This window comes from Labrus bergylta, chromosome 7 (genome assembly GCF_963930695.1).
Source record: "Labrus bergylta chromosome 7, fLabBer1.1, whole genome shotgun sequence".
Classification (NCBI taxonomy): Eukaryota; Metazoa; Chordata; class Actinopteri; order Labriformes; family Labridae; genus Labrus; species Labrus bergylta.
The window spans coordinates 18,476,818-18,502,680 of NC_089201.1; the positions used below are offsets into that span (position 1 = coordinate 18,476,818).

A 25,863-nucleotide genomic window follows, 5' to 3' on the forward strand; every position below is an offset into this window, starting at 1 on the left:
TAAATAATTTCTATTCATTCATAATTGTTTTTTTTTATCTCCCAGTTATGTCCTCAACCTTTCTGGTGTTACAGTCTAAATAAGTGACACGCCCGCTGCACACCAGATGAGGATTTTTCAGTGATATTTATGGTCTACGTCTCCCTCTTATCCTGCATTCAGGTGCTCCTCTGATGGTCCCAGTTTCCGAGTTGTGAAGTTGTTCTTCCAACTTCAGTGCGTTCACCTGATTTCAGTTCGGAGAGTTCGAATATTGTAACAACTACAAAGAAAAGTGTGGATGCCACGAGGAAGGAGTGTGAATGTCTCTGTTATGAGTTATATTTGAGCAAAAAGTTGACGTGTAATACGTGAATTTATAAAAAATATTTTTTTACACAACATATTTTACCCCCCATGTGATGAAGAATATGACGTCAACTCTGCAAGTCAGGCACCTACTTTTGTCATCAGTTTCCGAGTTGTTCCTACTTGAGCACGCGTTCATGTTCATTTTACAGCTCGGAAACTCGTTTTCCCGAAGTGTCCGATACCACATGAATGCACCATTAGTCTTCGCTCGGTCCGATCCCTACGACAGACCAGAGCGCTCAGAGACAATGTCATGGTCTTGGTTAGTGTGAACTTGAACTTCAACACTACTTTCAGGGTCAGTCGAGGACTTAAGAATACAAAAGAAAAAAAGAAACAGAAATAGTCAGGATTGGATTTTTATCAGTGTCATTTTTTAATGTTTGTGCTTGAAAGACAATTCTTTAAACCTCAAACAGCTATCGTACAGATCCAAATCAAAGGTTGACTAAAATCTCTCCTGTACATATGTATAGATAGATTTGTATTTATATATAAACAATGTCCGCTTGTAACAACACATGTCCTTTCAAAAGAAAAGCATACAACAAACACGGTGAGGACGGAGCGCAAAAAGAGAGGATGAGTTAGAGCATCGGGGCTCGGCTGGGGGAGAGAAACAGAACATGACTCAGGTGGGTTAAAGATGCTTTCTAAAATATTTATTATGGCTTACAGTTGATCGAGGACATCCTGTGTTTATACACTTCTATTACTTATTGCCACAGCGCCATCACTTTGAAACAAGTGACGGCTTCAGAACCAAACTAGTTTTACAAACACTATGTACAAGTCGTCTTCTTTTTTTTTTCAGCAGTTTCGCTTTAAGGTTTCATCACTGTACAAGCGTCATCACCACGTACACCAATCTATAGAGCATTTAAACCTACTAATTCTTATTTACAAATATATTTGGTAAAACCCTGATTAATTTCAACAGTATTTAAACCAACCTTGCAACTATTTAGAGATTAAACACTTGAATATCTCAAAATACTTAATAGCAAAAACAACAGAAACTAAAATAAAACCTGCTCGTTTCTTTCTTTGATCCAAAAACACTTTTCTCGAGAAGGTCACGTCTGTAAGTACCTTCAGTTACTCTGCAATGGCCTTAAACCAGTAGGAGAAGTACAGTTCATTCTGACTCTGCATCTTGCACGCTTAATACTGTCCCATCATACTCAGGCTCATACACTGGAATAAGGCGACATGAAAGTACCTTCTGTCATTTTTCCCCCACATTGAATTTTTACCAAAACCAAACAATCAAATACTTCAAATACTGTAATAGAATAAAACTATGGTCCCCAAGTACACAACTGCAGTACAGTGTAACAAGTACGGATAACAAGTACAAATACTAAGAGTCAACGGTCGTCAGGTACCTAGTCTACATCATGGAGGGGTGAGGAGGGGCGAGGAGGGGCGTTCACAGCAGAATCATGGGAAGGGACGGGGACGGGGAGCTGAAGGAGAAAATGTCTACTTGTTGTTGTTGTTTTCATGCAAATCTCTGTGAAGGATCCAGATGTCCTCGTGTGATTGGTTGTTGTCGTTGATGTTGTTGCGGTAGTAGTTGTTGTTGCTGCTGCTGCTGCTGCTGGGTGGAGGAGCCTGCTTTAGTCTGCTGCTGCTGCTGTTGGTGGTGGTAGTTGTGGTTTTGCTGCGGCTGGGGGGCGTCTGGGTTCTGCTGCTGCTGCTGCTGCTGCTGCTGCTGTTATTGTTGCTGCTGGTGGCAGCAGGAGAAGCTCGTATCTGCTGCCCTCTGCTGCTGGGGACGGGGAGCTGCGATTTGGCGCGAGGGCCTGAACGTCGGTCGCTGCTGTGGACGGCAGCCTGGCTGGAGCTGCGGACGGACTGATGGGTGACCGTCTGAACAAAGGAACACAACGTTGTTGAGTGAGAACTTCGATCACCATCTAGGGGATCTTATAAACAACAACTCACCAACAGTAGAGCTCTATCTGTTCCAACTATCTCCATGTACATGACACGGAGATGTAAACAATCCTTTACCAGATGGTTATTGTTTTCTGAACTTATTAAGCCATGAAGACAACGTTAATTAAACAACTCACATTCTCAGCAAGGCAGAGAAAAACCCACTGAGATGTGTAGCCGATCTGACTCGCTAACAACAAATAATAATGACCCCATTCATTTGTTTTGTTTTGTAAATATATACAGACACATGTTTTGGTTGCACTGATTTTCAAAGTCGTTTGAAAAGCAGAAGAACTAAAATGAAGGTCATACATTTAATTAAAGGGCTGTTTCTTTAGAATCATAATCACAGTGTAAGCTTACTGTAACACTAAAACAAAAAGCCCAAAGGAGGCTGAAAGGCTAGCTTGTAGCGCTGCATGCAAACCTGCAGTAATGACAGCACTGCGTGTACTCTACAGTCTCCAAAGAGCTCATAGTGGACCGGTCATTTCTGTGTGAGGTAACACCAAACGCACGACACACCAATGATTAAAACGTTTTACAAAACAAACTCACACATTCATTTAAATTTGAGTCACTAGCTTGTGGCTCAGTCAGATTAGTGGAGTGTGTTTTTTTTTTTTCCTGCAGAGAACAGAACAATAATGTAAATAGATGCTGGAGACAAAAATAATGACTGACAAACATCATGTGTGTCTGCCGAGGAACATTTGTTTACATGTCAGGCTGTGCCACCACACTGTAAAGGTTTAAAGGTTTTCTACTTTCTCATTATTTGTTTGTGTGGGCTTTGATTCAGAAGATTTGCTTTACTGTAAGCAGTATTTTTACTCCTTTGGATGCTTAGCTGTCAGTCATTGATTCATTTGCACATTTTCTTTCCCCTGCTCACCGTCTGTGGTCGCTGCTGGATAGCGGTTTCCTGCTCGGCCTTGCAGGGGGGCGTGGCTTCACTGGGAGGGCTGGAAAACAGGATCAGGTCGTCTTTGGCGCGAGAGATCTATGGGAGAGGAGCGAATCTTTAAAGACTGAATGTGAGTAGCAGCACAATGATTCAGCAGTGCCTGGCTGCATTCTGAGGCCCCTGGTAGTGTACAGTAGGTGTTCATATTGGACATCTGGTGATGAGCTGTCATTAGCATCAGGGTGATACAGGTTTCCTCCTTTCATTCAATGCTGCACTTTGCCTCTCTGCAATCAAGTCTCCACGCCTCATCTCAATTTGGAATATAAAGGACATCAACACAGATACTCTCCGCTCCAATATTGACAATATTCTGATTCCGGACGATCTTTCCAACCCTGATGAACTAGTAGCACTTTATAATAATGGATTAAACAACATTCTCAACTCTCTTGCCCCAGTGAAAACACGGTCTGTTTCCTTCTCCTCAACTGCCCCCTGGTATACCCCTGAGCTCCGGACAATGAAAACTAAAGGTCGACAACTTGAGCGACTCTACAAAAAAACAGGTCTCTCTATACATAAGGAAATGCACAAAACCCATATACTACACTACAAGGACTCAATTGCTCAAACCAAATCCAACTATTACTCTGGCTTAATCATCTCCAATGAAGGAAACAACAAAACACTGTTCTCACTGATAAATAAAATTCTCCAGCCACCAAACTCCCTACTCCCCCACCTGTACTCTATTGACACCTATGAATCACTAATGCTGTTTTTTAAATGAGAAAATTCACAATATTCACCAGCACTTAAGTCCAAACCCACTGCTTCTCTCCCCTCCTGAATCTCTCCCGCACTGTCAGTCGCTTTCCTGTTTTCAATTCCCTGATCCCTCTCAAATCTCTGACCTCATCCAAAAATCCAAGCCCTCCACATGTCAGCTTGATCCCCTGCCCACAACCTTAGTCAGATCTTGCCTCTCCTCTCTGCTTCCCCTCATATCTGCCATCATTTACGCCTCCCTCACCACTGGAATTGTTCCTTCATTATTCAAAACTGCAGCTGTCACTCCTATATTGAAAAAACCTGGTTCAGATCCTAACAACTTCAATAACCTCCGCCCAATTTTTAACTTACCCATCATCTCCAAAATTCTGGAAAAAATAGTCGCCGCCCAGCTACAGTCTCACTTAAATCAAAATAGCCTCTATGAGCCCTTCCAGTCCGGTTTCCGCCCCCGTCACAGCACAGAAACTGCTCTACTAAAAATCACCAACAATCTCCTCATTGCTTCTGACTCCGGCTTACTTTCCATCTTCATCCTTCTTGATCTGAGTGCAGCCTTTGACACTATCTCACACCCCATCCTCCTCAGTAGACTCTCCTCCATTGGCATCACTTACACCCCCCTTACCTGGTTCCACTCTTATCTCTCAGGCCGCATTCAGTTCATACAGCTCAAATCCTTCAAATCTGAGCCTTCCCCAGTCACTACAGGTGTGCCCCAGGGCTCTGTCCTCTTCTCTTCATCACCTACCTTCTCCCCCTTGGCAATATTTTCCATAAATTCAATATACTTTTCCACTGCTTCGCGGATGACACCCAGCTCTACCTCTCCAGTACACCACACTCCACACTTCCACCCTCCTCCCTCACTTCTTGTTTATCTGAAATAAAATCCTGGTTCTCCTCAAACTTCCTTAAATTAAACAGTGCTAAAACCCGAGATCCTTCTCGTCAGCACTAAATCCATATTATCCAAAGTTGGCAGTTTCCCCTTCCCCTCAGGTTAAGAGTCTGGGTGTCATCCTCGACAGCACCACTATCATTCAAATCCCATATCAATAACATTACCCGGTCTGCATACTTCGTAGCTCCATAAGCTCCAACTGGTTCAAAACTCTGCTGCCCGTATTGTCACCAAAACCCCCTCATACCATCACATCACCCCCATCCTACAGCAACTCCACTGGCTCCCGGTGAAGCAAAGAATCATCTTCAAACTCCTCCTGTACATCTTCAAGGCCATCCACAACCTTGCCCCTCCATATCTGTCTGACTTCCTTCACATCGCCACTTCAGCCCGCTCCCTCAGATCCTCCTTCTCCATCCACCTCACCGTGCCCTTTGCCCGCCTCAGCACCATGGGGGGCAGAGCTTTCAGCTGCTCTGCTCCCCAGCTCTGGAATTCTCTGCCACCTGACATTCGCAACATTGACTCTCTCCCCATTTTCAAATCCAGACTCAAAACCCATCTGTTCAAGATCGCCTACTCACTCTAACATTTTAAACTGCAATTACACTGTCCTACATTTCATTTCTTCATTGTATGCTTTTTTATCCATCGCTGTTTTTAAAATGTTGATTGTTGTACAGTGTCCTTGTGTGTCTTGAAAGGCGCTTATAATTTTTTTTTAGGTAAATAAGGTTTAAGATTGAGATGATTGCCTCTTAAAAACAAAAAACTGCTTTTCACCACATTGGCCCTAGTTCCACCTCGTTGCTTAAAACTAGGGCCCAATCAATATGAATTTTTGGGGCCGATATTGATATTGGGGAGAGAGAAAAAAACGATACATTGGCTGATATTTTTCTTGGATCTATGTTCAATTTCTAGAGATAAATACAGATATAGATAAAGACACATTTGTTTCATTGATCCCTCAAAGGCAATTATCAAACACTTCTGGAAAATAAAGACAAGATGGTTATTCAACTGGAAAGTAACTGCGCATGTACGTGCATCACCGCTTGACCCTCTGGGGGGATACTCCAATGAAAGGATATCTGACTGGTGAGTAAATCTAGTAATATCGGTGCATATCTGCTATAAAATTAGCCGATACGATAGTCAATTAATACGTTAATATCGGCCGATATTATCGGCTGGCAGATAAATCAGGCTCTACTGGAAACTGCAACAAATCATTTCTAGACCACTGAATGTCAGATTGCTGTAACACTTTGGGGTTATTTATCAGCATTAGTCCTTTCCATATTTCAAGAATAATGAGGTAAAAATGAGCGTCAGAAACAGGATTCGTCTCAACAGAACTAAAGCTACTTAGAGGTCGATATCACTACCATGCCAGAGCAATGACTCCAAAACAAGTACAGTGTCTATATTTGGAAGGATGACAGTGAATAATTAAGGAGTGGGGAATGAGTCAAAACATGTGAGCTAAAAGCCAAGCGTTTGGTGTAATTAAGGCCCTGAGTGTCCTCTGAATGGAAAGATTGTTCTCTGGGAATGTTTATTTGATGATCTGGAAGACAAAGACAAAGGAGGAGGCAGAAATCGATCTTTGAGTTTATTCAACCAGCTTAACCTTTATCTTCTAATGATTAATCTAGACTGTTATAATCCATGTCCGAGACACTTTTAACATCACACAGAGGTGCTCACAGCTCAGTCAGTTCCACAGTCTGCTTCAGGGACTGTTTATGAAATATTGTTAATGCCAATTCAAACTTCTTGAGGTTGGTCAGTGGTCAGTTTCATATTGTGTCAGCTAAACAACGTGGAAAATATGCTTTGTTTTTTAAAGATTAAAATAAAGTAACGACTAAATAAAACCTGCATACATATTTAAAGTTTTAATGGATCACACAGAGTGCTCACTGTGTTGTGTGGTCCTGAGTTCAGGAGTGATTGTACCTTACTGATGTCCGGCTCGGACTTGCTGGAGCACATCGTCTGCAGCTCTCTGATTAGATCCGTCTCATCATCAGAGAACACAGACAGACCCACAGGCTCCCTGCAAACACAATTCAACAAATTTAGAGTCCAATTTTAGGTTTATAAACAGATAAGTTTAAGATCATTTTTAAACATGTCAAGGTACTTTTACTCATAATAAGATCTCTTAAATCCTTTGTTAAAAATAACCCAGAAAGAATACAGATCATCAGAGTGTCCTTTAATGCATCTGTCTTTGACAGTTATATGCGGTTGGTGAAACGCATTCACCATTAGAATTAGGGTGTGCTCCAGCGTTATCCACAATACAGTTGAGCTACTATGATACCATGCTTACTTTTTATTCTCGTAGAAATGAATGAAAAGAACACAAACCTCTGGACTTTGCCATTTGAGATGAAGCTGACATCAGTGCTAGACAGAGAGCCTGCAATCACAAAAAATACATGAACACATTTTTTTAAATAGAGCATGCAGAAAGATTTATTAAGAGTTTTTTTCCTTTCCACCCCACAAACACAAATAAGATGGAGGTCTTTTCAATTGTGTCACAGGAAACATTGTGTAGAAGACACCGGCATGCAGTATATGTTAAGACTGGGAAACAGTGCCCCCTTGTGGATGTTAAGAACTCAAACAAAACCAGTTCACTTCCAAGTAGTCAAATCCCTTCCAAGTTTAAAAGGCATTAAGTTTATTTTGATCAAAGTAATGTTGAGGTGATCATCTGTGGATGACTTTCAACATATTGTAACATTATGTTGAATTTCTTTAAACTGCTGTTGTTATGATCAGCAGCCCACCTGCTTCTTTGCCCCTCCCTGCCATGACTTGCTAGAACTCATTTCCTCTGCTTCTTTATGATTTATTGCTCATTGTGAGCTCAGTAAGTCATGTGTAAAAATAATTCCTGCTCATTTTTGTGTCACTTTATTTTAGCAAAAAATCTAATTTGATTTTCTTATTGGTAACTTCTTGGTAATTGGTAAGTAGTGTAGTGTTTAGGTTCTCTACATGTCATGATCCATCAGGGAAGTTTTATAATGGATCCTTGGAAAGTCGTAGATCACTTTTGATATTTGCCTCATGAGCTCGTGTCATTTTGTGGAGTAGAAGCTGTTTTCCCTCAGTGTGGCTGAGGGACTCAGCTTCACTGTCGACTAAAGGGATTAAAACCACTGCATCGGTACACAGCTTATACACAGCATCTCACCCTCTCTGAAGGAGCCGCCGCAGCTCCAGTTTAAGGCGGGGCCTCCTTTCTTCCGAGGGCTGGTGTTGGATCGTCTCAGCTTGGCACTGTCCCGTCCCTTCCTCCCTCCTCCTCCCTCACTTCCTCTGTAGGAGCCGATGGCTGACAGAGGGAAGGCTCCGCCCCGAAACTCCAACAGGTACCTGTCGATCTCTGCAGGATATGAACGAAAAATCACACATCACTCTGTCTTACTTGATTTTTAATTTTACAGTTGATCACATCTCTGACTCAAACATCAGGTAATGAAAGGTGAATGAACTGATGTCATCCTCTGTGACGCCCACACACCGTGTCGAGGCAGAGGGCAGCCCTGGAGAACAGCCTTGTTGACCAGGATGCTGAGGGCGGCTTTCACCACAGCCTGCTGCCCGGCACTCAGCCCACAGTTGCTTGGAGACAGTCTCGGCAACAACGGGGATGAGGGAGAGGAAAAGGAGGAGGAGGAGGAGGAGGAGGAACGCTTGGCTGTTACCCGGGAGATAATGGCCTCTTCCACACGGGGCACGACCACGGCGTTCCAGAGCCGAGACAGCCATCTGAAGAAACGGGCACACAATCACACACATTAGGTTTCTCCCGCTGCTCTCTGACATCTTTTTCTGTCAGAGGAGCTAAATCAGAGAGAAGGATGCATGCTAATAAGAACACACGTTGTTTTTTAAGTAATTAATTCACCTATTGTTATTTTTATTTTTTTTTAAGGTTTTATTTTGGGGCTTTTTATGCCTTTATTTAGAGATAGGACAGTGGAAAGAGTCAGAAATCAGGGAGAGAGAGAGAGAGTTGGGAGTGGCATGCAGCACAGGAGCCGCAGCAACCTGTGCTGATGGCTTGGAGGACCACAGCCTCTGTACATGGGGAGTGTGCAACAACCACTACTCCACCAGCGCCCCAATGAATTCACTCCAGCTCTTAGCTCCAAAAGAAAGAAGCGATAGGCTGTTTATGAGCGCTGTAGATCCCGCCCCCCTTTTAACTCCATGATACAATAACATTTGAGCTTTCTTAGTACATAGAAGAACCTTTGACAATTGTCCTCATTACTCTTTTACTTAGCAAGAAATATGCTATGCTAGTATATGCTCATAAGAGAACCCTGTTGTAAAGGTGGTTAAAAGTTGCTGCAAATAAACAAATCACAGGCATTGTGTTTATTGTTGGTTTTGTTGCCACATTGTGTATTAGAGTCTCTTTCTTAACTTGTGGACCAGGCAATATAGCTTTGCAAGCTATAAAAAGACAACCAGAGCCTTTACGAGTTACAATGTAATGGATCACAATAACTTTACATTTGAAGATAAACAGCTCACATGATTTATTTAAAAGAGAAGCTCACATATCTCTTCACTTTAGCCTTCAGGATGGAGCTGACTTTTAAATGACATGCTTTAGTAAAATACACAACAAGAACTTTTGTAGGACTATTTGAGTAGATATTTGTTATCTACGAATTGAACCCAAAGACATGAACTGTGACCGAAACCAGTCTCTGCAAAGTCGTAAAAATTGACCATCTGTTGAAGGACTGCTGAAGAACTGAATTAAACCACAGCGTTCAATTCTGCATCAAATGAACATTTATGTATTTCTTCATCTAGATATTTGTAATTGTCACATTGAATGTATTGTAATCATCTTTTTAAACTCAAAATCTGATGTTTAGAATACAAATAAGAGTTATTATAGTTTTAATAGGAATTTGATGTGGAGCGCTATTGTATAATAATAATAATATTGCCATCTAGTGTTAGAATATCCATGAATACGTAACCTTCATAATTCTACATTTAGACGTGTTATAAAGCATACTCTTTTATATTAGCTATAGAAGGTGTTATTTAAAGACACCAATTTCTTTTCCTACTTTATTAATGTGTCTTATTAAGAATGTTGACTGTATAACATGGTTTTGTTCACCTACAGGCTGAGATTAACTGAGGATGTTCCCAGGTGGTGTGATTTTCATCTCAACATGAATCTGATAGAAATGCTTGTCTAAACATATGACGTGAACCTACATCAACATGGATCTGATAGAAATAATATTGAAATGAATGTATGGTGACGTATATATGTTTAGATTCTTATTCTTAATCTTATTGAGTAAACTCGGTTTAATTTAAACAATTGTCCTCCGGTCAGAGTGGGAGTAACCCTTGGGCGGCCCCCTCTCTTGCAGCTGATAAAAGTTCAGACTCAGCTCAGGTCTCCAGGTTCAGGTTCTTGCTTCTTGCTCGCTTCTCTTCGGACTTGAGTTCGAATCACCTTAAGACTTTTAATTTTGTGCCGTAGAGAGACGAATCTCTGCTGAACTTTTATTTTCAAGGCACATTTTTGGAAACATCAATTCTTTCTGGCTAAAGCAAGGCTTTTGAACTTTTGAACAACCACGACGGCTGAACTGCCATTCCACCTCCATCTACTGCATAATCCGACCCAGCTGCTGCGGCATCTGGTGTTTTCTGGTTCAACATTTCTAGATCTTACTTCTTTCAAGATATGAAACCGAATAATTAATTAACTTATACAGTCAAAGTTAATTTCTTCCTTTAACAGGAAGTGGTGCTCCGAGGTAAAATAAAGATATAATATCTTAATAAATTAATTATGCTACACACACACACAGACAGGTACACACCTGACGATTGCCTGTGTGTTGTTCAGGACCACAGGGCACGAAAGGAAAAGCTGCGGGCCCAGCAAAGCCTCATGGGTACCGAGGCGGGACAAACACGCGTTGAGCTGCTGCCAAACGCTGCTCACCCACAACACGGACTGCTCCATGACGCCAGCAGGCGACCAAACTCCTGTCCCCATCTGTGGGAGAGGTGGAGGAAGGGATACGAGGTTTAACATAGATTTTTGTCATTATTATGTTTCTGTTAAATACGTTATTTCATTGTTCTTTATGCCACATGTTTCTGATTCTATGAACATTTGATTCTTTTCTTTTTTCATCTCTTTTGTGCTTTTGTTTGTGTACACTGCAGAGCACTTTAGTTAGCATTTAGGTATTGAATAAGTTGTATAGTTGAAAGAGAAGCTTGCCTTCTCTTGCTGATAAAAGGACTAAAAGGAAGTGGTGAATGAATATTGCAACAAGAAGGAGGTTCATCTTTGATTTTCTTCAAAAGTTCGACTACTTTAAACAGTCTGCATGACAACATTTAGCGCTCTAGCTTGAAGTCAAAGAATGATACATTCAGACAAATCAGTGTTTTTCCTTCTTCATAACAATTCTTCATTACAGTCAATAAACCTCAATAAAAATCCACAGATTACTTAGACAGTGACGAGGAATGTAGAATACTTGTTTTGACGTACCCTGTTCATAAATGTTAACATAAACCTTCTATTTGAATGATATTAAGGAAAACGATTGTTAATCATCATGGATGTTTCGTCTCACTGATGAAACAGTGAACAAAACATCCACCAAAGACCATGTAGTCTCTGTGTGAAAACTAAAACCTCCCACTGACCTTATGAAGCAGCTTCCTGCGGAGGTGCCTTCCCAGCATGCCATGCAGTGGCTCCTGGTCCCAGCGCAGTGTCACCCAGCGGAAATGCTGCTGGAGGCGGAGCTCTGATCCCTGCAGCCGGGGCTGTGACAGTGTGGCAATCAGGAAGCTGCAATCACAGAAGTGGTGGGGACCTGGGGGAGGAATGTCAGGATGGGAAGGAGGACAGGAAGGAGGGTAATGAATAAATTTTATGTTTGTGATCACTAATTTAGTACGTTTTATAAGATGAAACTGTTTTTAATGCATCATCTGACATTTCTCCATAAAATCACATCTGATGAAGAAGTAGTTTATTTTGTATATTGATTGCACTCTTTGGCATTTTAAATGACACCAGGAGGCCTGAATGCAGATTCTATGAAGGAAAAGCATCTGATAGCTTACATTAGTACCTGTAATACTGAATTAAGTCTGATATGGATCAGACTAACATGAATGTTACGCAGCAGATTGTGTTTCAGGTCAAAGCCTGGCTGCACCTGTGTCTCACCTGTGTTGAATAGCAGCGGTGATGCAGAGCTCCTGTTGTCCAAACTGTGGCAGAGATCTCCCAGCAGGCCTGTTAGAGACGAAGCCTTCTCCAGTCCCTCCAGCAGCACAACCACACAGTTGCCGCCAGACACCCTGACCCCTGACCCCAACGTAGGAACAAGGAAACCTGGAACAGGGAGAGGACGGAGTTAGCAAATGACTTGCACAAAATTGCAAAATTGCATTATTTACATTTGAAACACTGGTGAACCTTGGAGGGTACCCTGAGGTACCTCAAAAATTATTTGATTTATTTTGGTCTGTGAGTATATTTGTTCACGTTGTTTGTGTATTATTGACGATAGAAACAATAAGAAACACTCCAGTTGCTACATCCACTATCCAAGACAGTATTGACAAAAAAAAAGCAAATGTTGTAATTTGGATCAAAATGGATGTTAGTCCTTTGTGTCTGATTCTTGAATCTAATACACACTACTGCACCACGCTGAAAATAGCCCGCTGCACTTCTTATTGCTTGTCTAGCCTAGCAACAGTAACTATGAGGCGGGACTTTGCACTGATCAGGCTTGGATCCGTTTCATCTCTAAATGATCAAATAAAAATGTTCCATGGCTGCTGCTGTGTTAGCCCTGCCTAAGCTCTGCATGTGGCATCAGAGGGTGTTTACAGTAGATGAGTATTTTTCTCAGTCAGTGTGTGGGTCATTCATAAATCTGTGTGTGTCTGTATCTCAGCCAATCAATGTGTCCGTACCACAGGTGAGGAAAGTGTCCAGCAGCTGCTCTTTGGTCAGGCTCTCATCCACCTCAACCCGCACCACGTCACAGCCGAGCCCCGCAGCCTCCTGCTTTGACTGGTGAAGGGAAGGAGAGAGGAGAGAGGAGGGAGGGAGGGAGATGATGAGTGAAGAGAGGTAAGAAGGGAGCACGTCGTCATGGAAACTAAAGGAATCTACTACTACTATGCGCCGAGAGAAATGGAGCAAGAACAGAATTTAGAAAGTAGAAAGGGCTTTTCCAGGCACATCGCTGCTACAGAGAATACAGAGAGGATGCAGCTGCAGAACACATTTCACTTCCTTATTTCTTTATACATGAATCCGTATATCTGTATACAACATGTTCACAAGTTAAATGTATTTAAAAAACAACGGTTGAAAGTCAAAAAGGTAGAAGAATGCAGCACTGAAGCAGGAAGAACAGGAGACAAACAGTAAAGACACTCATATTGTTAACTTTCATTTCTTGTCAATTTTGCGCCCCCTGTGCACAAACAGTACCTATTTTCTCTTTGATGTTCTTGTCCAGTACATGAGTATTTAGAATTTTACTAAAAAAATGATCTCATCCTGCTGTCCGTTAACTGTCAAACGTCTCACTTGTCATGAATCTCTGCCGTGGAAAATGTAAGTAAAGACTGTTCTGTCAAACGCTTTGTCTGACGCCTAACCCACGGCAGCAGTCATGAGAATAAAACAGAACTATAAAGGAATAATCAAGCTAGTCGCTGATGGTCTTCTTTGGTGATGAAACTGAAATAGAAACATCAGTATTCATTTCACTGCGTTTCATAACCCTCTAAACTCCTCACAGGAGCTTTCATTCTAACTACTGGACTAAATTCATAATAACGTATTTGACAGCATCAATTAGAAGAGAGCCAGCAGACTGTCTTTTCAAATAGGACGGTGTTATTAAGTCAAAATTGCTTTTATTAAATTATTAAATTAACCCTCCGATATCACTCTGGACATTTTTTTCCACAGGGGAACATTTATCACTTTCATCAGGAAATCTTTTTGTGTTTGTTCGAGTGCGTATGGCATGAGATTTTGTAAGAAGGTTTTCTTCTAGATCCATTGTGACGGCACAAAAAATTAATAATGCATTAACACCAATGTTTGTTTACAATCTTTTGTATATCCAAGCCTGTGTTTTAAAAAAAAATCATCCCCACCCCCCCATCATATATTACATAAAAAAATACAAAAGTGACATCATATCATCAACATGACATGTTTTTATAGTTTTGATCATGGCTGAAGTTGATAAAAGATTCAAACCAAAAAAGTAGGGAAAAATATTTACATTTTACATTTGTATGAATGTTTTAAGAAGTGGATATTTGTGTCGTAAACAGTTTGGTAAAAACAGATGATACCGGAGGGTTCAAAAATACTGAAATGCATTCACATTATCTCTCTCTGCTCATGTCAGATTTCTGTGCCTTTACCGTCATAAGAACAGATTGAACAGTGCAGTGATTTCTTAAAGACCCAACCAAATGTGTTCTGGCTGTTACCAGCAGCCAAATGATAATTACAAATAAAAACATTTAGAAACATCAGTGCTGACATATTTTCACTTCTACTACCTCAGTTATCTCTGAGCTGCAGATGTAGTGAAGCAGCACTGACCAGAGTCCAGTATGTGTCCTGAATGTTTCATCATGTTACCCTGAGATACTGTTGTGGTTTTCTGTTTGCATCCACTTTCTGTCTGATTGCATCACACGGTGCAACAGAGCTGAATTCATTTCTACTTTAAAAAAAAAAGGTCAAAGTACTGTCTACAAAATGTGAATCCAAGAAACAAAAGAGATGATTAAGTGTCCCAAATACACCTCTCATCGCGTTGAAGCGAGATCGTCAATGAATATGCTTTAATGTGACATCACTTTGAAGTAGAGGGTTGTACCGTGTGAAAAGTGACTGACAGTTCTCCGCTCCACTCAGACGTTTACATCAAGCCTCATGCTACGTTTCTTTTAAAGCAGAACGATTGAAATTCTGACAAAAGGGCCGTCCCAACTTAAAAGGCGGAAAAAAACAACCTCATAATCAAAGATGGCTGCCCTCCAAATGTACAGTATTATCAGATGATGTGATATATATTTTTAATCAGCATTTCTGTTTTACTTGAGTCTCTTCAGAGCAGTCATACGCACAGCACTGTACATTTTTCACATGTGAACATGTCTCTACGGTGAGTACTGGGCTGTAACCGAGGAGACATCTGTCAGTTAATTTGGAGATGGATGTTCAACACAGACATTCGACTACAGTATGTGCTCTTTTTTTATCCAGTTCAGCACTACTCTTAATGTTGTACCAACCGATCCCTTTCACCACACATTCCTGCTGTTGGACATATAATCTTCCATCACAGCATTTCTAGCCATGTAACCTCTATGACCAGATTCTGTATAATAATGCAGAATCTGTAGAAGCAAGACTAGCATCAGATGTTTGGTATCGAAAAGTCTCACGTTGTAAGAGATGCTTGTCAGACTGTAAACAAACAAATCTTATTCTACACTGGAAGCACCTCATAGTAGTCCGTCGCTCTCAGAGGCTCGGTCATCATCATCAGAGAAAAGCAGATGAGTTGTGAGGTTACCAGCCGTGTTCCTCCTTCGTTTCAAATAACTTCATTACTGTGACTTGATGAAGTGGCCTAAAATCTGGATTTTAGTTTAAAGTAGATCTAAGGAAAGTGGCAGCTCGGTAAACATCCCTTGCCAAAATAGTGGCAGCAGATTCACTGTCGTTTAAGGTTGAACTGACATGTACTGTCTCTGGTTCTTATCGAGGATTAACAGTGACTCTTGTGATCTGTTATGAAAGACTGTGGCTTTCTGGATCAGTGTTATGACTCAGTAGTTGTACCTTGATGCAGTGAGCAACCAGGTTGGCGATGTACTCCTGACAGCTGCCCTCAAGCCCGTGAAAGATCAGGTTCCCGTACTGTTCCACCTAACAGAGAAAGAAACAGAAGCAGGAATAAGTAACATCTAATTTAAACTGGGGCACCGGTAGCCTAGTGGTTATGTCGAGCGCCTCATGTACAGAGGCTATAGTCCTCGTCACAGCAGCCGAGGGTTTGAATCCGACCTCTGTCCTTTGCTGCATGTGATCCCCCACTCTCTCCTCCCAACATTTCCTGTCTCTCTTCAAATGTTCTTATCCAATAAAGGCTAAATTGGCCAAAAAATCTGATTTAAATTGAGAATTCAAAGTGAGAATAAGATGACCAAGCAAAGCTGCACCTTTATAAATCCTTAGGATTGTGGATCGAGTCCAAAATCAGGGAGAGAGAGAGAGTGGGGAACGACATGCGAGAAAAGAAACCACAGGTCGGATTCGAACCTGCCGCCCACCTGGAGGTCCACAGCCTCTCCATGTACAGTACATGGGGCATGTGCACCGAACACTATTGTACACTACCTGCAACCTTTAAAACAAAATGGTGTTTAACAAATATAAACGGTCGGTTTGATTATTTTTTGTGAGTGTGACTTCTGTTTTATTTTTTGTTTGTTTCATTTTTTTGTTTTGAAAGAAATTCTTGGAACAAATTTTGTTCTGATATGTTTTGTTTTTTGTAACCAAACTAGTAGTGTCTTAAATAATAAGATTTGTAACAAGGGTAGGCGTAATAAGCTAAAGCTTCAGCCTACACCTTTTCGGTCAAAATGATTTAGTTTTGTTCCTGTGACCGAAATAAATGATTACTACTACTACCACCCTGTCATGTTCCTTTAGGTGGTCATGTATCATTATTTTTCATCAAGTATTTTTCAACCAGTAAAAGAAAATCTCTAAAAAGACGCTTTGGAGGGTTCAAACTTCGATTTGGTCGATTCTAATATATGCATAAAATGGTTCTATATTTATGTTTGACATGCTTTAACTTTGTAGCACGTTTTATTTAGAGTTAACTTTACATTTGTAACCATGAATTAACAAAAATCATGTAAAAGCTGTTTGAAAGGGAAAAATAATGAATTTAGGCCTCATTCAAATCTCTCCCTCACATGTTTGCAAATTATTTCACGTGTTGTGATTTCTAAATTACTTTTAAAAGTATTTAATTTAAATGAGTATTTCAGTTAGTGACACCTCGCTATTCCTGCTCTGTAATTCATCTGATTAATCCTCTCATTCTTTCATGTTTTGTATAACTTGTCTTTCAAAGCGCTGTATTAAATTGCAGCTACACAAAACTGAACTCTTATCTTTAGTTTTGACATCGTCTGCATTCAATGATTGATGGATTTAAAGGTTAATATTACATGAATTCATGAATAATACAATAGATGTAGCCTAATGTTCCTTTAACACAACTGCATGCTGCAGCAGTGATCAGAGTTTTTAATCATATTTCACTGTCAGAATGGAGTCGCTGAGGATTAAAGCTTACTGTCAGAAATGTAAATCAGTCATCAAATGTAGGATTATTCTATATTTTTAAAGGCTGCTGGATAAAATCTCAGCCCAGAGGTTCTTTATTTTATTTTCTCTCTATACTCTCATTTAAGTTTTTCTCTTCTTACATGCCCAAACAGGATCAATTACTCCTAATATGTCAGATTGGGACGACAACACCAGCGCCTTGATTTCCTTAAACTGCTTCATTTTCACCTCCAAAAAATCCAGCAGGGGGCGGTATAGCTGTAAGGAAATAATCACCACTTTAATCCTCAGCTTCCTTTCATCTGTCAGTCACTGCATCTCACTCTCTTCTTCACGTCTTTACCGTTTCTCTCGCTGCAGCCTTCGAGCTTCCTCTCTATTTTTCTACATCTTAGTCATCTAATCCCTCAGTCCCTCACAGTCCTTTGTGTGTGTGTGTGTGTGTGTGTGTGTGCATACCAGGCGGACGTAGTTGTGCAGCAGCGGCAGTGGGAAGAGGTATTCCAGAGCCAACTCATCGAGACACGACTCAGACAGGCCTGTCAGAAACACACACACACACACACACACACACACACACACACACACACACACACACACACACACACACACACACACACACACACACACACACACACACACACACACACACACACACACACACACACACACACACACACACACACACACACACACACACACACACACACACACACACACACACACACACACACACACACACACACACACACACACACACACACACACACACACACACACACACACACACACACACACACACACAGAGTAAATTCACACCATAAATCCTCAAATCAGCTCTGGTTTACATGCTCAGTGTCAGCGACTATAAGACGCTGCAGCTCCTCGTGACATCACACAGCTGAGAGCCTCAAGGTGCCCTTCCTGGTTCAGACTGTCCTGAACCTCAAACAGCACAGGTTCAGTGCCCATACCATTCAGGAGCAGTTTGTCCTCAGGTGCCGTTCAGCTACGGGCTTAAAAGTAATCACTGTTGGCATTTATTGAAAACAGATAAGAGTGGTGGGTGAGGCTGTTTACTCATTAAAAAGCTCTTAATGCTTCATATCAGAGAGGAGGATGAGTTACACCTTTGAGAGGTTTTAATGTGCTGCCTGAGGAAATACACACTAATGTCTGTGTCCACACTAAACTCCTCAATACACAAGACAAATGTACAATCACGACATGAAATCATTGGTGTTATATTGGAGTCGATGCACTTAAGTTATCTTGATCGGTTGGTGTAAAGCGATCATAAAACTCAGTCTGAGCGGTGTTAGGTAAGGTTGTTGGGTAGGACGACTGAAGAGAGACAAGACATGTTGGAAGGAGAGAGAGAGGGGGGTGACATGCAGCAAAGGGAAGAGGCCAGATTTGAACCCAACAGCCGCCGCAACGACGACTATAGCCTCTATACATGGGGCGTGCAACATAACCGCCAGCCTATCGCACTCCCCAAGTTGAAGGTGCACTGTGTAGTTTTGGTCGAAAAATGTGAAAGTTGGAGAAGTGTGCAGATTCTGTGGTATATGTTCATAACTCCATACACAAACTGTCCTCAGAGGAACATTTGGTCCCTGTAACACTGTTTGAAGATAAAATGCTATGCGAGAAGTTATGGTGGGAGGCCCGCAACAGTGAAACCATAAGTCCCCTGGTTAGCTTTTTAGCTCCAAACGGTGTTCCAGGGACCCATTATTTCCTTTGATTAAAGTTTGTGTATTTAGTTCAGAAAAAATAAAGCATCGAATTGTTTCACTTCTCAACGTTCAAATTTCACAACCAAATCTACATAGTGCACCTTTAATCTTTTCTTTAAGTTGAAATCAATCAAAACATGTATGATGTGCTCTGATGCCATGGAAACAGTTCTGATGAAAGATGCTGTAGGACTATGACCAATCATATTAATACACAGAAGGAGACTGGTACATTTAATTATGAAGATCAGATAAGATAAGACAAGAGAGAGCTTTATCTGGAAGGGAATTATGGTGCCACATTATAAAATAAGAGTAACACAAAAGAGCATCAAATTAACTGATGCTTTTTCTTTTTTTTTTTCTAATTTTGCAACAGATTTTCATCTTGTCTCATCTGGATCGTCTTGTCTGAATACAGTCCTACTTTAATGCCAGGAAGAAATGAAAAGTAATGAAAAATAGTAGTTGGAAACAACATAGAAACATATCCAGCGAGCTGCAAGACAGAGATATTGACAAAACTAAAAAAGACACAAGGGATTAAGTTATGACTGAATAAACAAACTGGCAACCTCTGATATGTTTCATCACTAATGTTTCAATGAAAGACTGTACACCTACGGCTCCTTGAAATGTGTCATCAGTGGATGACGTACATCTGTCTGTTCAGTTAGTCACCATCAATGTATTTATTCCCCCCAGATAACGGGACATGTAGGCTCATATGACCCTCCATCCTTGCTTCTGTTCCCTCACTGTGACTAACACTGTCACTAAACATCTGTAGCAATAAAAGTAAGTCTGATGAAGTCTGATCACGTTTGATGGTGATGTTTTACATTACGGTATGTATTGTGGAGTTTTCTGGTTGGAAATATTTACATTTTTGAAGATGTGCATCATCATTAGAAGATAGTGTTGAGTTTATTTAGACCTGCAAGTTGTGTTGAAAAATTCATGAATAGGAACCAAAGCAAATTCTAAATGTCAAGAGGAGCAACATTATCTGGTTCAGTTTCTAAAAAATTTAACTATTATAACAAAATACTCCTGTACTACAGACATGCACCATCTTAGAGTTCTTGTTTTATAGATGTGGCAAAACATGTTTATTTGGTGAAGACCCCCAAAAAGTCACATTATGCTGATTAAAGATCACATATTATCCTCTTTTAAGACCATTTAAAATAAGTCTCAGAGCTCCCCAAAACGTGTCTAAAGTTTCTTGTTCTAAATCCACTCTGATCCTGTATTTGATCACGTCTATAAACCCCTCTATTTCAACCCTGCTCAGAACAGGCTGTTTCTGGGTCTGTACCTTTAAATGCAAATGAGCTGTGTTTGACCACGCCCCTCTCTGGAAGATCTTGGGTGGCTCGGGCTCTCTTGTTCCATGCCCTATTGTTTACGGCGAGAAGGCAGACTCAGAGGGCAGAACAAACACCTAGGCTGTGGGGGTGTCACCCAACTGGGGGAGGGGTTACTGCCTTTTGTGATGTCATAAAGGGAAAATCTCTAAACGGCCTGTTTGAGCACACATTTTCTGAAAAGTGGAGCAGGCAAAAGATGGGGAGGATGGACCTTTATCATAATTGGGGGGTTTGTAGACAGACTAGAAACACAAAACACGGTAAAGAGTATTCTGCAAAGTGTGTGTGACCTTTAATTAAGAATTGGGATACACAAACAGTTATTTCTCATCATCTTTACCATGCATCGTATCTTAATCATAATTTCTGTCATAAATGTACTGACAGTTTTTTTTTTATGAAACTGTATCTTTACAAGCGTGCATGTTAATTTTAAGTCACAGTTCTTAGGAATATTTGAGGAGCCTGAGACAAAGGAGGGGAAAAAAGAGAAAAGGGAAGGAACTTCAGGTGCACAATATTTTTTGGATTATAGGTTTTCTTCTTTCTCTGAAGCCTGTGCCATGCTGTGAGTGAGAGACAGGTCTACAAGCTGAAGGTGAAAGCTGAAGCTCTGTGTCTCTGGCTCTCAGCCATCACAGAGATGGTGGGCGGGGGGACAGGCAGGTCGATACAGAGCTCTGAGTAAGGACTTCACACATTCTGTAAACACACACAAGGTCTACACATTGTTGCACCCTCCATGAAGTAAGACGGTCAAATAGACAGAAATAAAATGAGTCAAGACAAAGACAAGATGCAGAAAAGAGAAAATGAACTGATGAAGGGGAGAAGGCGGGGAGAGATGGAGAGTTTGTCTGCAGCTCACCCTGATCTTCACGCTGCCAGACTATTGTTCGCTGTTCCTTTTTTTTTCCCTGACTCACTGAGACGAGAAATGCACTAGATAAAGCAATTGGAGGGGTGGAGGCACAGGGAGGGGGGGGGGGGGGTGGAGGAACAGAAGACAGTAAGAAAGATTATTCCAATATCTGTGGAGCGAGTCAGTCTGCTGCTCAGGGCTGCTGCTGAGACTCATCCATTATCATTAACTGTGCTGTCTGAGGACCTGTTCTGGATCCATGTTCAGCCCTTTTATAGGCCCAAGGTAGGGCTTTAAGAACACTGTAGAACAAAGATTACATGTGGGACACTGCTTTGATATTTCATTTTTAATTAAAAAAGACACCACTCTAGATTGTCCACTCTGGGTTAAATGTTTTCCAGGGTTATGTATGTGGGTCTCTGCTCGGGGACAAAGACCGGCATTCCTTTGTGATTTAAGGAGAGGCTTTTTAAATCAGATAACCTCCAAACTTTTCTTCATTATCTGACAGCTACTGTAACTAGAAACCTTTGTTCAAGTGAAACTGAAGGCGTTTCATCAAATCTCTCCACATTGTCAGTACAATCACCATTTGAGCAGAACACCAGAGCTCATTTCAAACATGTCTAGTAAATGCCTTTTTAAGCTGTATCATGCACCTTTGTGGCATATCATCCCCTACTCCCTCCTCCCAACACTTCCTGTCTCTCTTCAGCTTTCCTATGTAGTAAAGGCAAAAATAGCCAAAAAGTATTTAAATGTTTACAGGTTAAAAGGTAAGGGTAGAAACGAGGGACGAAAAGAGGACTGACGTCTACATCAGACATCACGACTGATGTGGATCAGATGGATTTAGATTACAATCAGCTGCAGTTCAAAGCAGGTTAGTCATTGGTAGATATCAAACTTATCAGTCAGATTGATTTCTGATTCCACCGTTGTCCACCATCACACCATGTTAAAGAAAGAACAAAGTGTTGGGTGCTTCAACCAACTATCATGTATCCCAAACATTTCTCCTGAGAACTGTTCTGGCTGAAATGTCCCTTCACACTGAGCCTCACAGTAAGAAGCTTCTGATACATCACTGCCCACACTACGAATGCTTCCAAACCGATTTGTCAGCCCTTCATCCACCAAATGGTTATTATCATCACTGATTATAGCTCTGTTTTTTTTTTTCGGGTTGTGGCTCGATGCCGCTGAATAACACAGTCGACGGGTTGCCAGGTTTGGTTACCTTTGAGGCGGATGGTGATGCACTGGCTGAGAGGCTTTCTGAGCAGATCCCAGGGTGAGAACGGCAGCTCCTGACCTGGCAACCACTCAGTGTCACCTGGAAGACGAGAGAGGAGAGAAAGAAACCAGTTACAAAAACACAAACTGAAATACATCAATCAATCATTATTTGTATAGCGTCAATGCCAGCAAGTGTTATCTCTAGACGCTTTACAAAAGAGCATATGGGATAATATGCAGGCAGGATTTATATTCCTCGCGTTCCTGTCGTCCACATTTCCTTGCCCCTAAGGTAGGGGGCAGGCCGTGCATGAATGAGGACGCCGATGGTTGTGGGGACAACACAGTCCGATGGAATACATGCAGTACATGCATTAATTATGATATATGCATAAGTTATACGCACCACAATGTAAAATTTATCAGAGTGTTCTTTACAATGTAGGACGAGACTCTGCTCTATGTAGATAAACTGTGTTAATGTCATCTCAGCTTTAAGAACTCTTCACAAACAAACACATAAATAGGTCGTTTTACTGAAACTTCAAACATAAACACAAGGTATAGCCTGAACTTTGGCTGATTACAATCTTTTAACATTAATTATTTAGAGTGGATCCCTTCAAATACAAAGGGAATATACACGTATTTCTAGCATGTTTATGTTACACATTTACCTTGATGGGAGACATCACAAGGGAATAAACAAATAAAAAGAGAGTTTCATTTATTTCAGTCAGAGATCTTTAGTTGCTCAGTTGTCAACAGGAATCCTTCCTCTCGCTCTTGAGGTCGGCAGAATTAAAACCATACTGGAGGAACACAGGCATAGGGCTGTGTTAAAAAAATCGATATGGTAAGATATCGTCATGTGCTCCTTGCAAATACATGAATATCAGAGCAGATGTTACAGTATAGATATGGCTGCAAAGCTGTTACGACCGTTTTAAAAAAGGCAATTGACCTTTGGTGCAGTTAAAACAATAGCCATAGCTCTGGAATTCAAATATTTTAATGTATTTCTAGGATCTCTGAGGACCTGAGTTAAAAGTGTTTTAAGCTTTAACCTTACACCTCTGCTCTTATTCTCAACAATAAAGAACAGCTGTTGCAGTGAATTCTGTGTACACTTTTAAAATGTGTGCTCAAACAAATCAAATATAGGATCAGAGAGGATTTATATCAAGAAACTCCACAGACATGTTTTGGGGAGTTCTGAGACTTTTTTTCAACCAGTTGAAAAGGAGGATAATATGTGACCTTTAAATGATTATTTGTACATCAAAATCCATGTATTATTTTATCAATCAACCGATTGTATGAAGTAAAATATGTCAAGCTTTCAAGCTCTTTCCTGTGAAGATCTTACCTTTTAAAATACATATATATGTTTAAAGTTGTGGTCTAATTTCCTGCAGATCATTAACTGAGTCATTGACTCTAAGGTTAGGCACCGAGCAGAAACATGTCACAAGTAGACATTCTTTCTAAAGGCAATAGAATAAATCAAATGTGACATCCCATCAAAAGTGAGCACATACACGAAGACACGGAGCGAAAAAAGAAAAGTCTGCAGTCACGCAGAGCTGGGACAAATGAGACACGCGTGCAGACACACACACATAAAATCCAGACATTAAAGATTGTCTGGATGTCTGCAGTTTGATCCCCTTTGACACACAAGACAGACATTTTCCCCTAATTTGGCACCTTATTTCCCTCCCTCTCTCTACCAGTCTCATCCATTATGCATCCATCCTCTGCTCATGCTTCTTTCATCGTTATCCCCCCCCCCCAAAAAAAACCAACCTCAAATCAGTCTCTTTCCTTATTGCCCTGAAAGGTTTTAAAGTGTGAGCGACAGTGAAACAGAAACACGTAGACCTGAGACAAAGAGAAGGGAGCAGACTTTGAGGAAGACGACATCAATTTCTTTCTCATCAGTTCAGGACTCAGACAGACATGCACAGCAGCACACAGTCTAACATACACACAGTCTAACACACACTGAACACACACACACTGAACACATACAGCCCGAACACACAGAGTCTAAGAGTCTGACACACACATGAAACTGAAACCCTAAACCTGAGACCCAGCTGTTCTCTGTTGAAATCTGATCATCAGGACAAAAAGGCACACACAGTAGCAACATTCGCACCAACACATTAATAATTCATCAAGTTAAAAAAAAAAAAAAACAGTACCATGAGTGTGAAGCTCTGAGCTGCAGCCAAACAAACATCACCTCAAGTGAGACACAATCAACTTGATACAGTGAAACATTCAGGATGCAGGTTTACAGTAACCTGCCTAACCTGGAGGTTGCTTTTAATGGTGCTCTTTCTTAAATGTTGTTTACCCCATAAATATAAATATATATATATATATATATATATATATATATATATAAATATAAAAAAGATGGACTGTGATAGACCAGAAGCTACACAGTGTCCAGGATTGTCCTAGTTACAAACTGGGTTTCCAAAGAAATGACAAATACCTACCACAATTAAAAACTTGAATATAATAAACCCATACAGAAACAAACAAAGCACAGAAAGTGTGATGATGATGCACATACAAACAAGTGTGAAAATATGTGCTTGTTTTTGTAAACAGATGTTTGAAATAACCTCTTGGACATATCTACCTATATTTTGTCCCTATATTTTTAAATTCTGCTGTAGTTAGTTGGTGTTTTATGTATATACTGTTTTTTTTGTTGTCTATGTGTTTTCTTATTCAAAGGTTTGACTATACACTTTCATCAATGTGTCTGTATATATCTCAAAGCAGCTATGTTGCATACTTACCATTAAAACATGTAATCTAACTCCTTTTCCTATATTTGCATTGAATGGAGCTGCGACCCTCCTCTGCCCCAGTCACCTCCATTCCAGCTCAGCAGAGTTCAGATACAGCCTCAGAAACTCACTCCTCATCACATCCTGTATTCTTCTAATACACCACTACCACCAACAGAGTCTAGACTCCATGGGGGAGGGTTATCCTGTCCTGCTGTTGGCCTCACTACCCATCTGAGTGCATACATTCTCTCCTGATTAAAATGCATCAATACCTGAAGCTCTCCAATATGGCTTCTGCAGTCAACCTTACATGAGCTTATGTAGTGTCTATGTGTACAGTCCATTTATTGAAGAAGAGTGTTAAGTTTACACATCACAGCCAGGCGCCTGTAACATAAACCTGAAGCTAAACAGAGGAGGGAATGGGCGACTGCCAACAGGGTACC

At 40.8% G+C, this 25,863-nt stretch overlaps 1 protein-coding gene across 1 annotated transcript in view; it reads right to left on the reverse strand.

The window, feature by feature from the left end:
- Positions 1 to 703: 703 nt before the first annotated feature.
- Positions 704 to 25,863, reverse strand: part of cttnbp2 (cortactin binding protein 2) — a 101,073-nt gene continuing 75,913 nt past the window's right edge. Inside the window, exons 11-23 of the mRNA XM_020637200.3 lie at positions 22,603 to 22,698; positions 17,842 to 17,921; positions 15,856 to 15,942; positions 12,942 to 13,041; positions 12,184 to 12,351; positions 11,652 to 11,824; positions 10,808 to 10,986; positions 8,458 to 8,705; positions 8,128 to 8,319; positions 7,290 to 7,341; positions 6,873 to 6,972; positions 3,194 to 3,301; positions 704 to 2,226 (exon numbers count right to left, since the gene is read on the reverse strand). Coding sequence (XP_020492856.2) covers positions 1,837 to 2,226; positions 3,194 to 3,301; positions 6,873 to 6,972; positions 7,290 to 7,341; positions 8,128 to 8,319; positions 8,458 to 8,705; positions 10,808 to 10,986; positions 11,652 to 11,824; positions 12,184 to 12,351; positions 12,942 to 13,041; positions 15,856 to 15,942; positions 17,842 to 17,921; positions 22,603 to 22,698 — 1,973 coding nt within the window. The 3' untranslated portion in view covers positions 704 to 1,836. The remainder of the gene's footprint in view (positions 2,227 to 3,193; positions 3,302 to 6,872; positions 6,973 to 7,289; positions 7,342 to 8,127; positions 8,320 to 8,457; positions 8,706 to 10,807; positions 10,987 to 11,651; positions 11,825 to 12,183; positions 12,352 to 12,941; positions 13,042 to 15,855; positions 15,943 to 17,841; positions 17,922 to 22,602; positions 22,699 to 25,863) is intronic.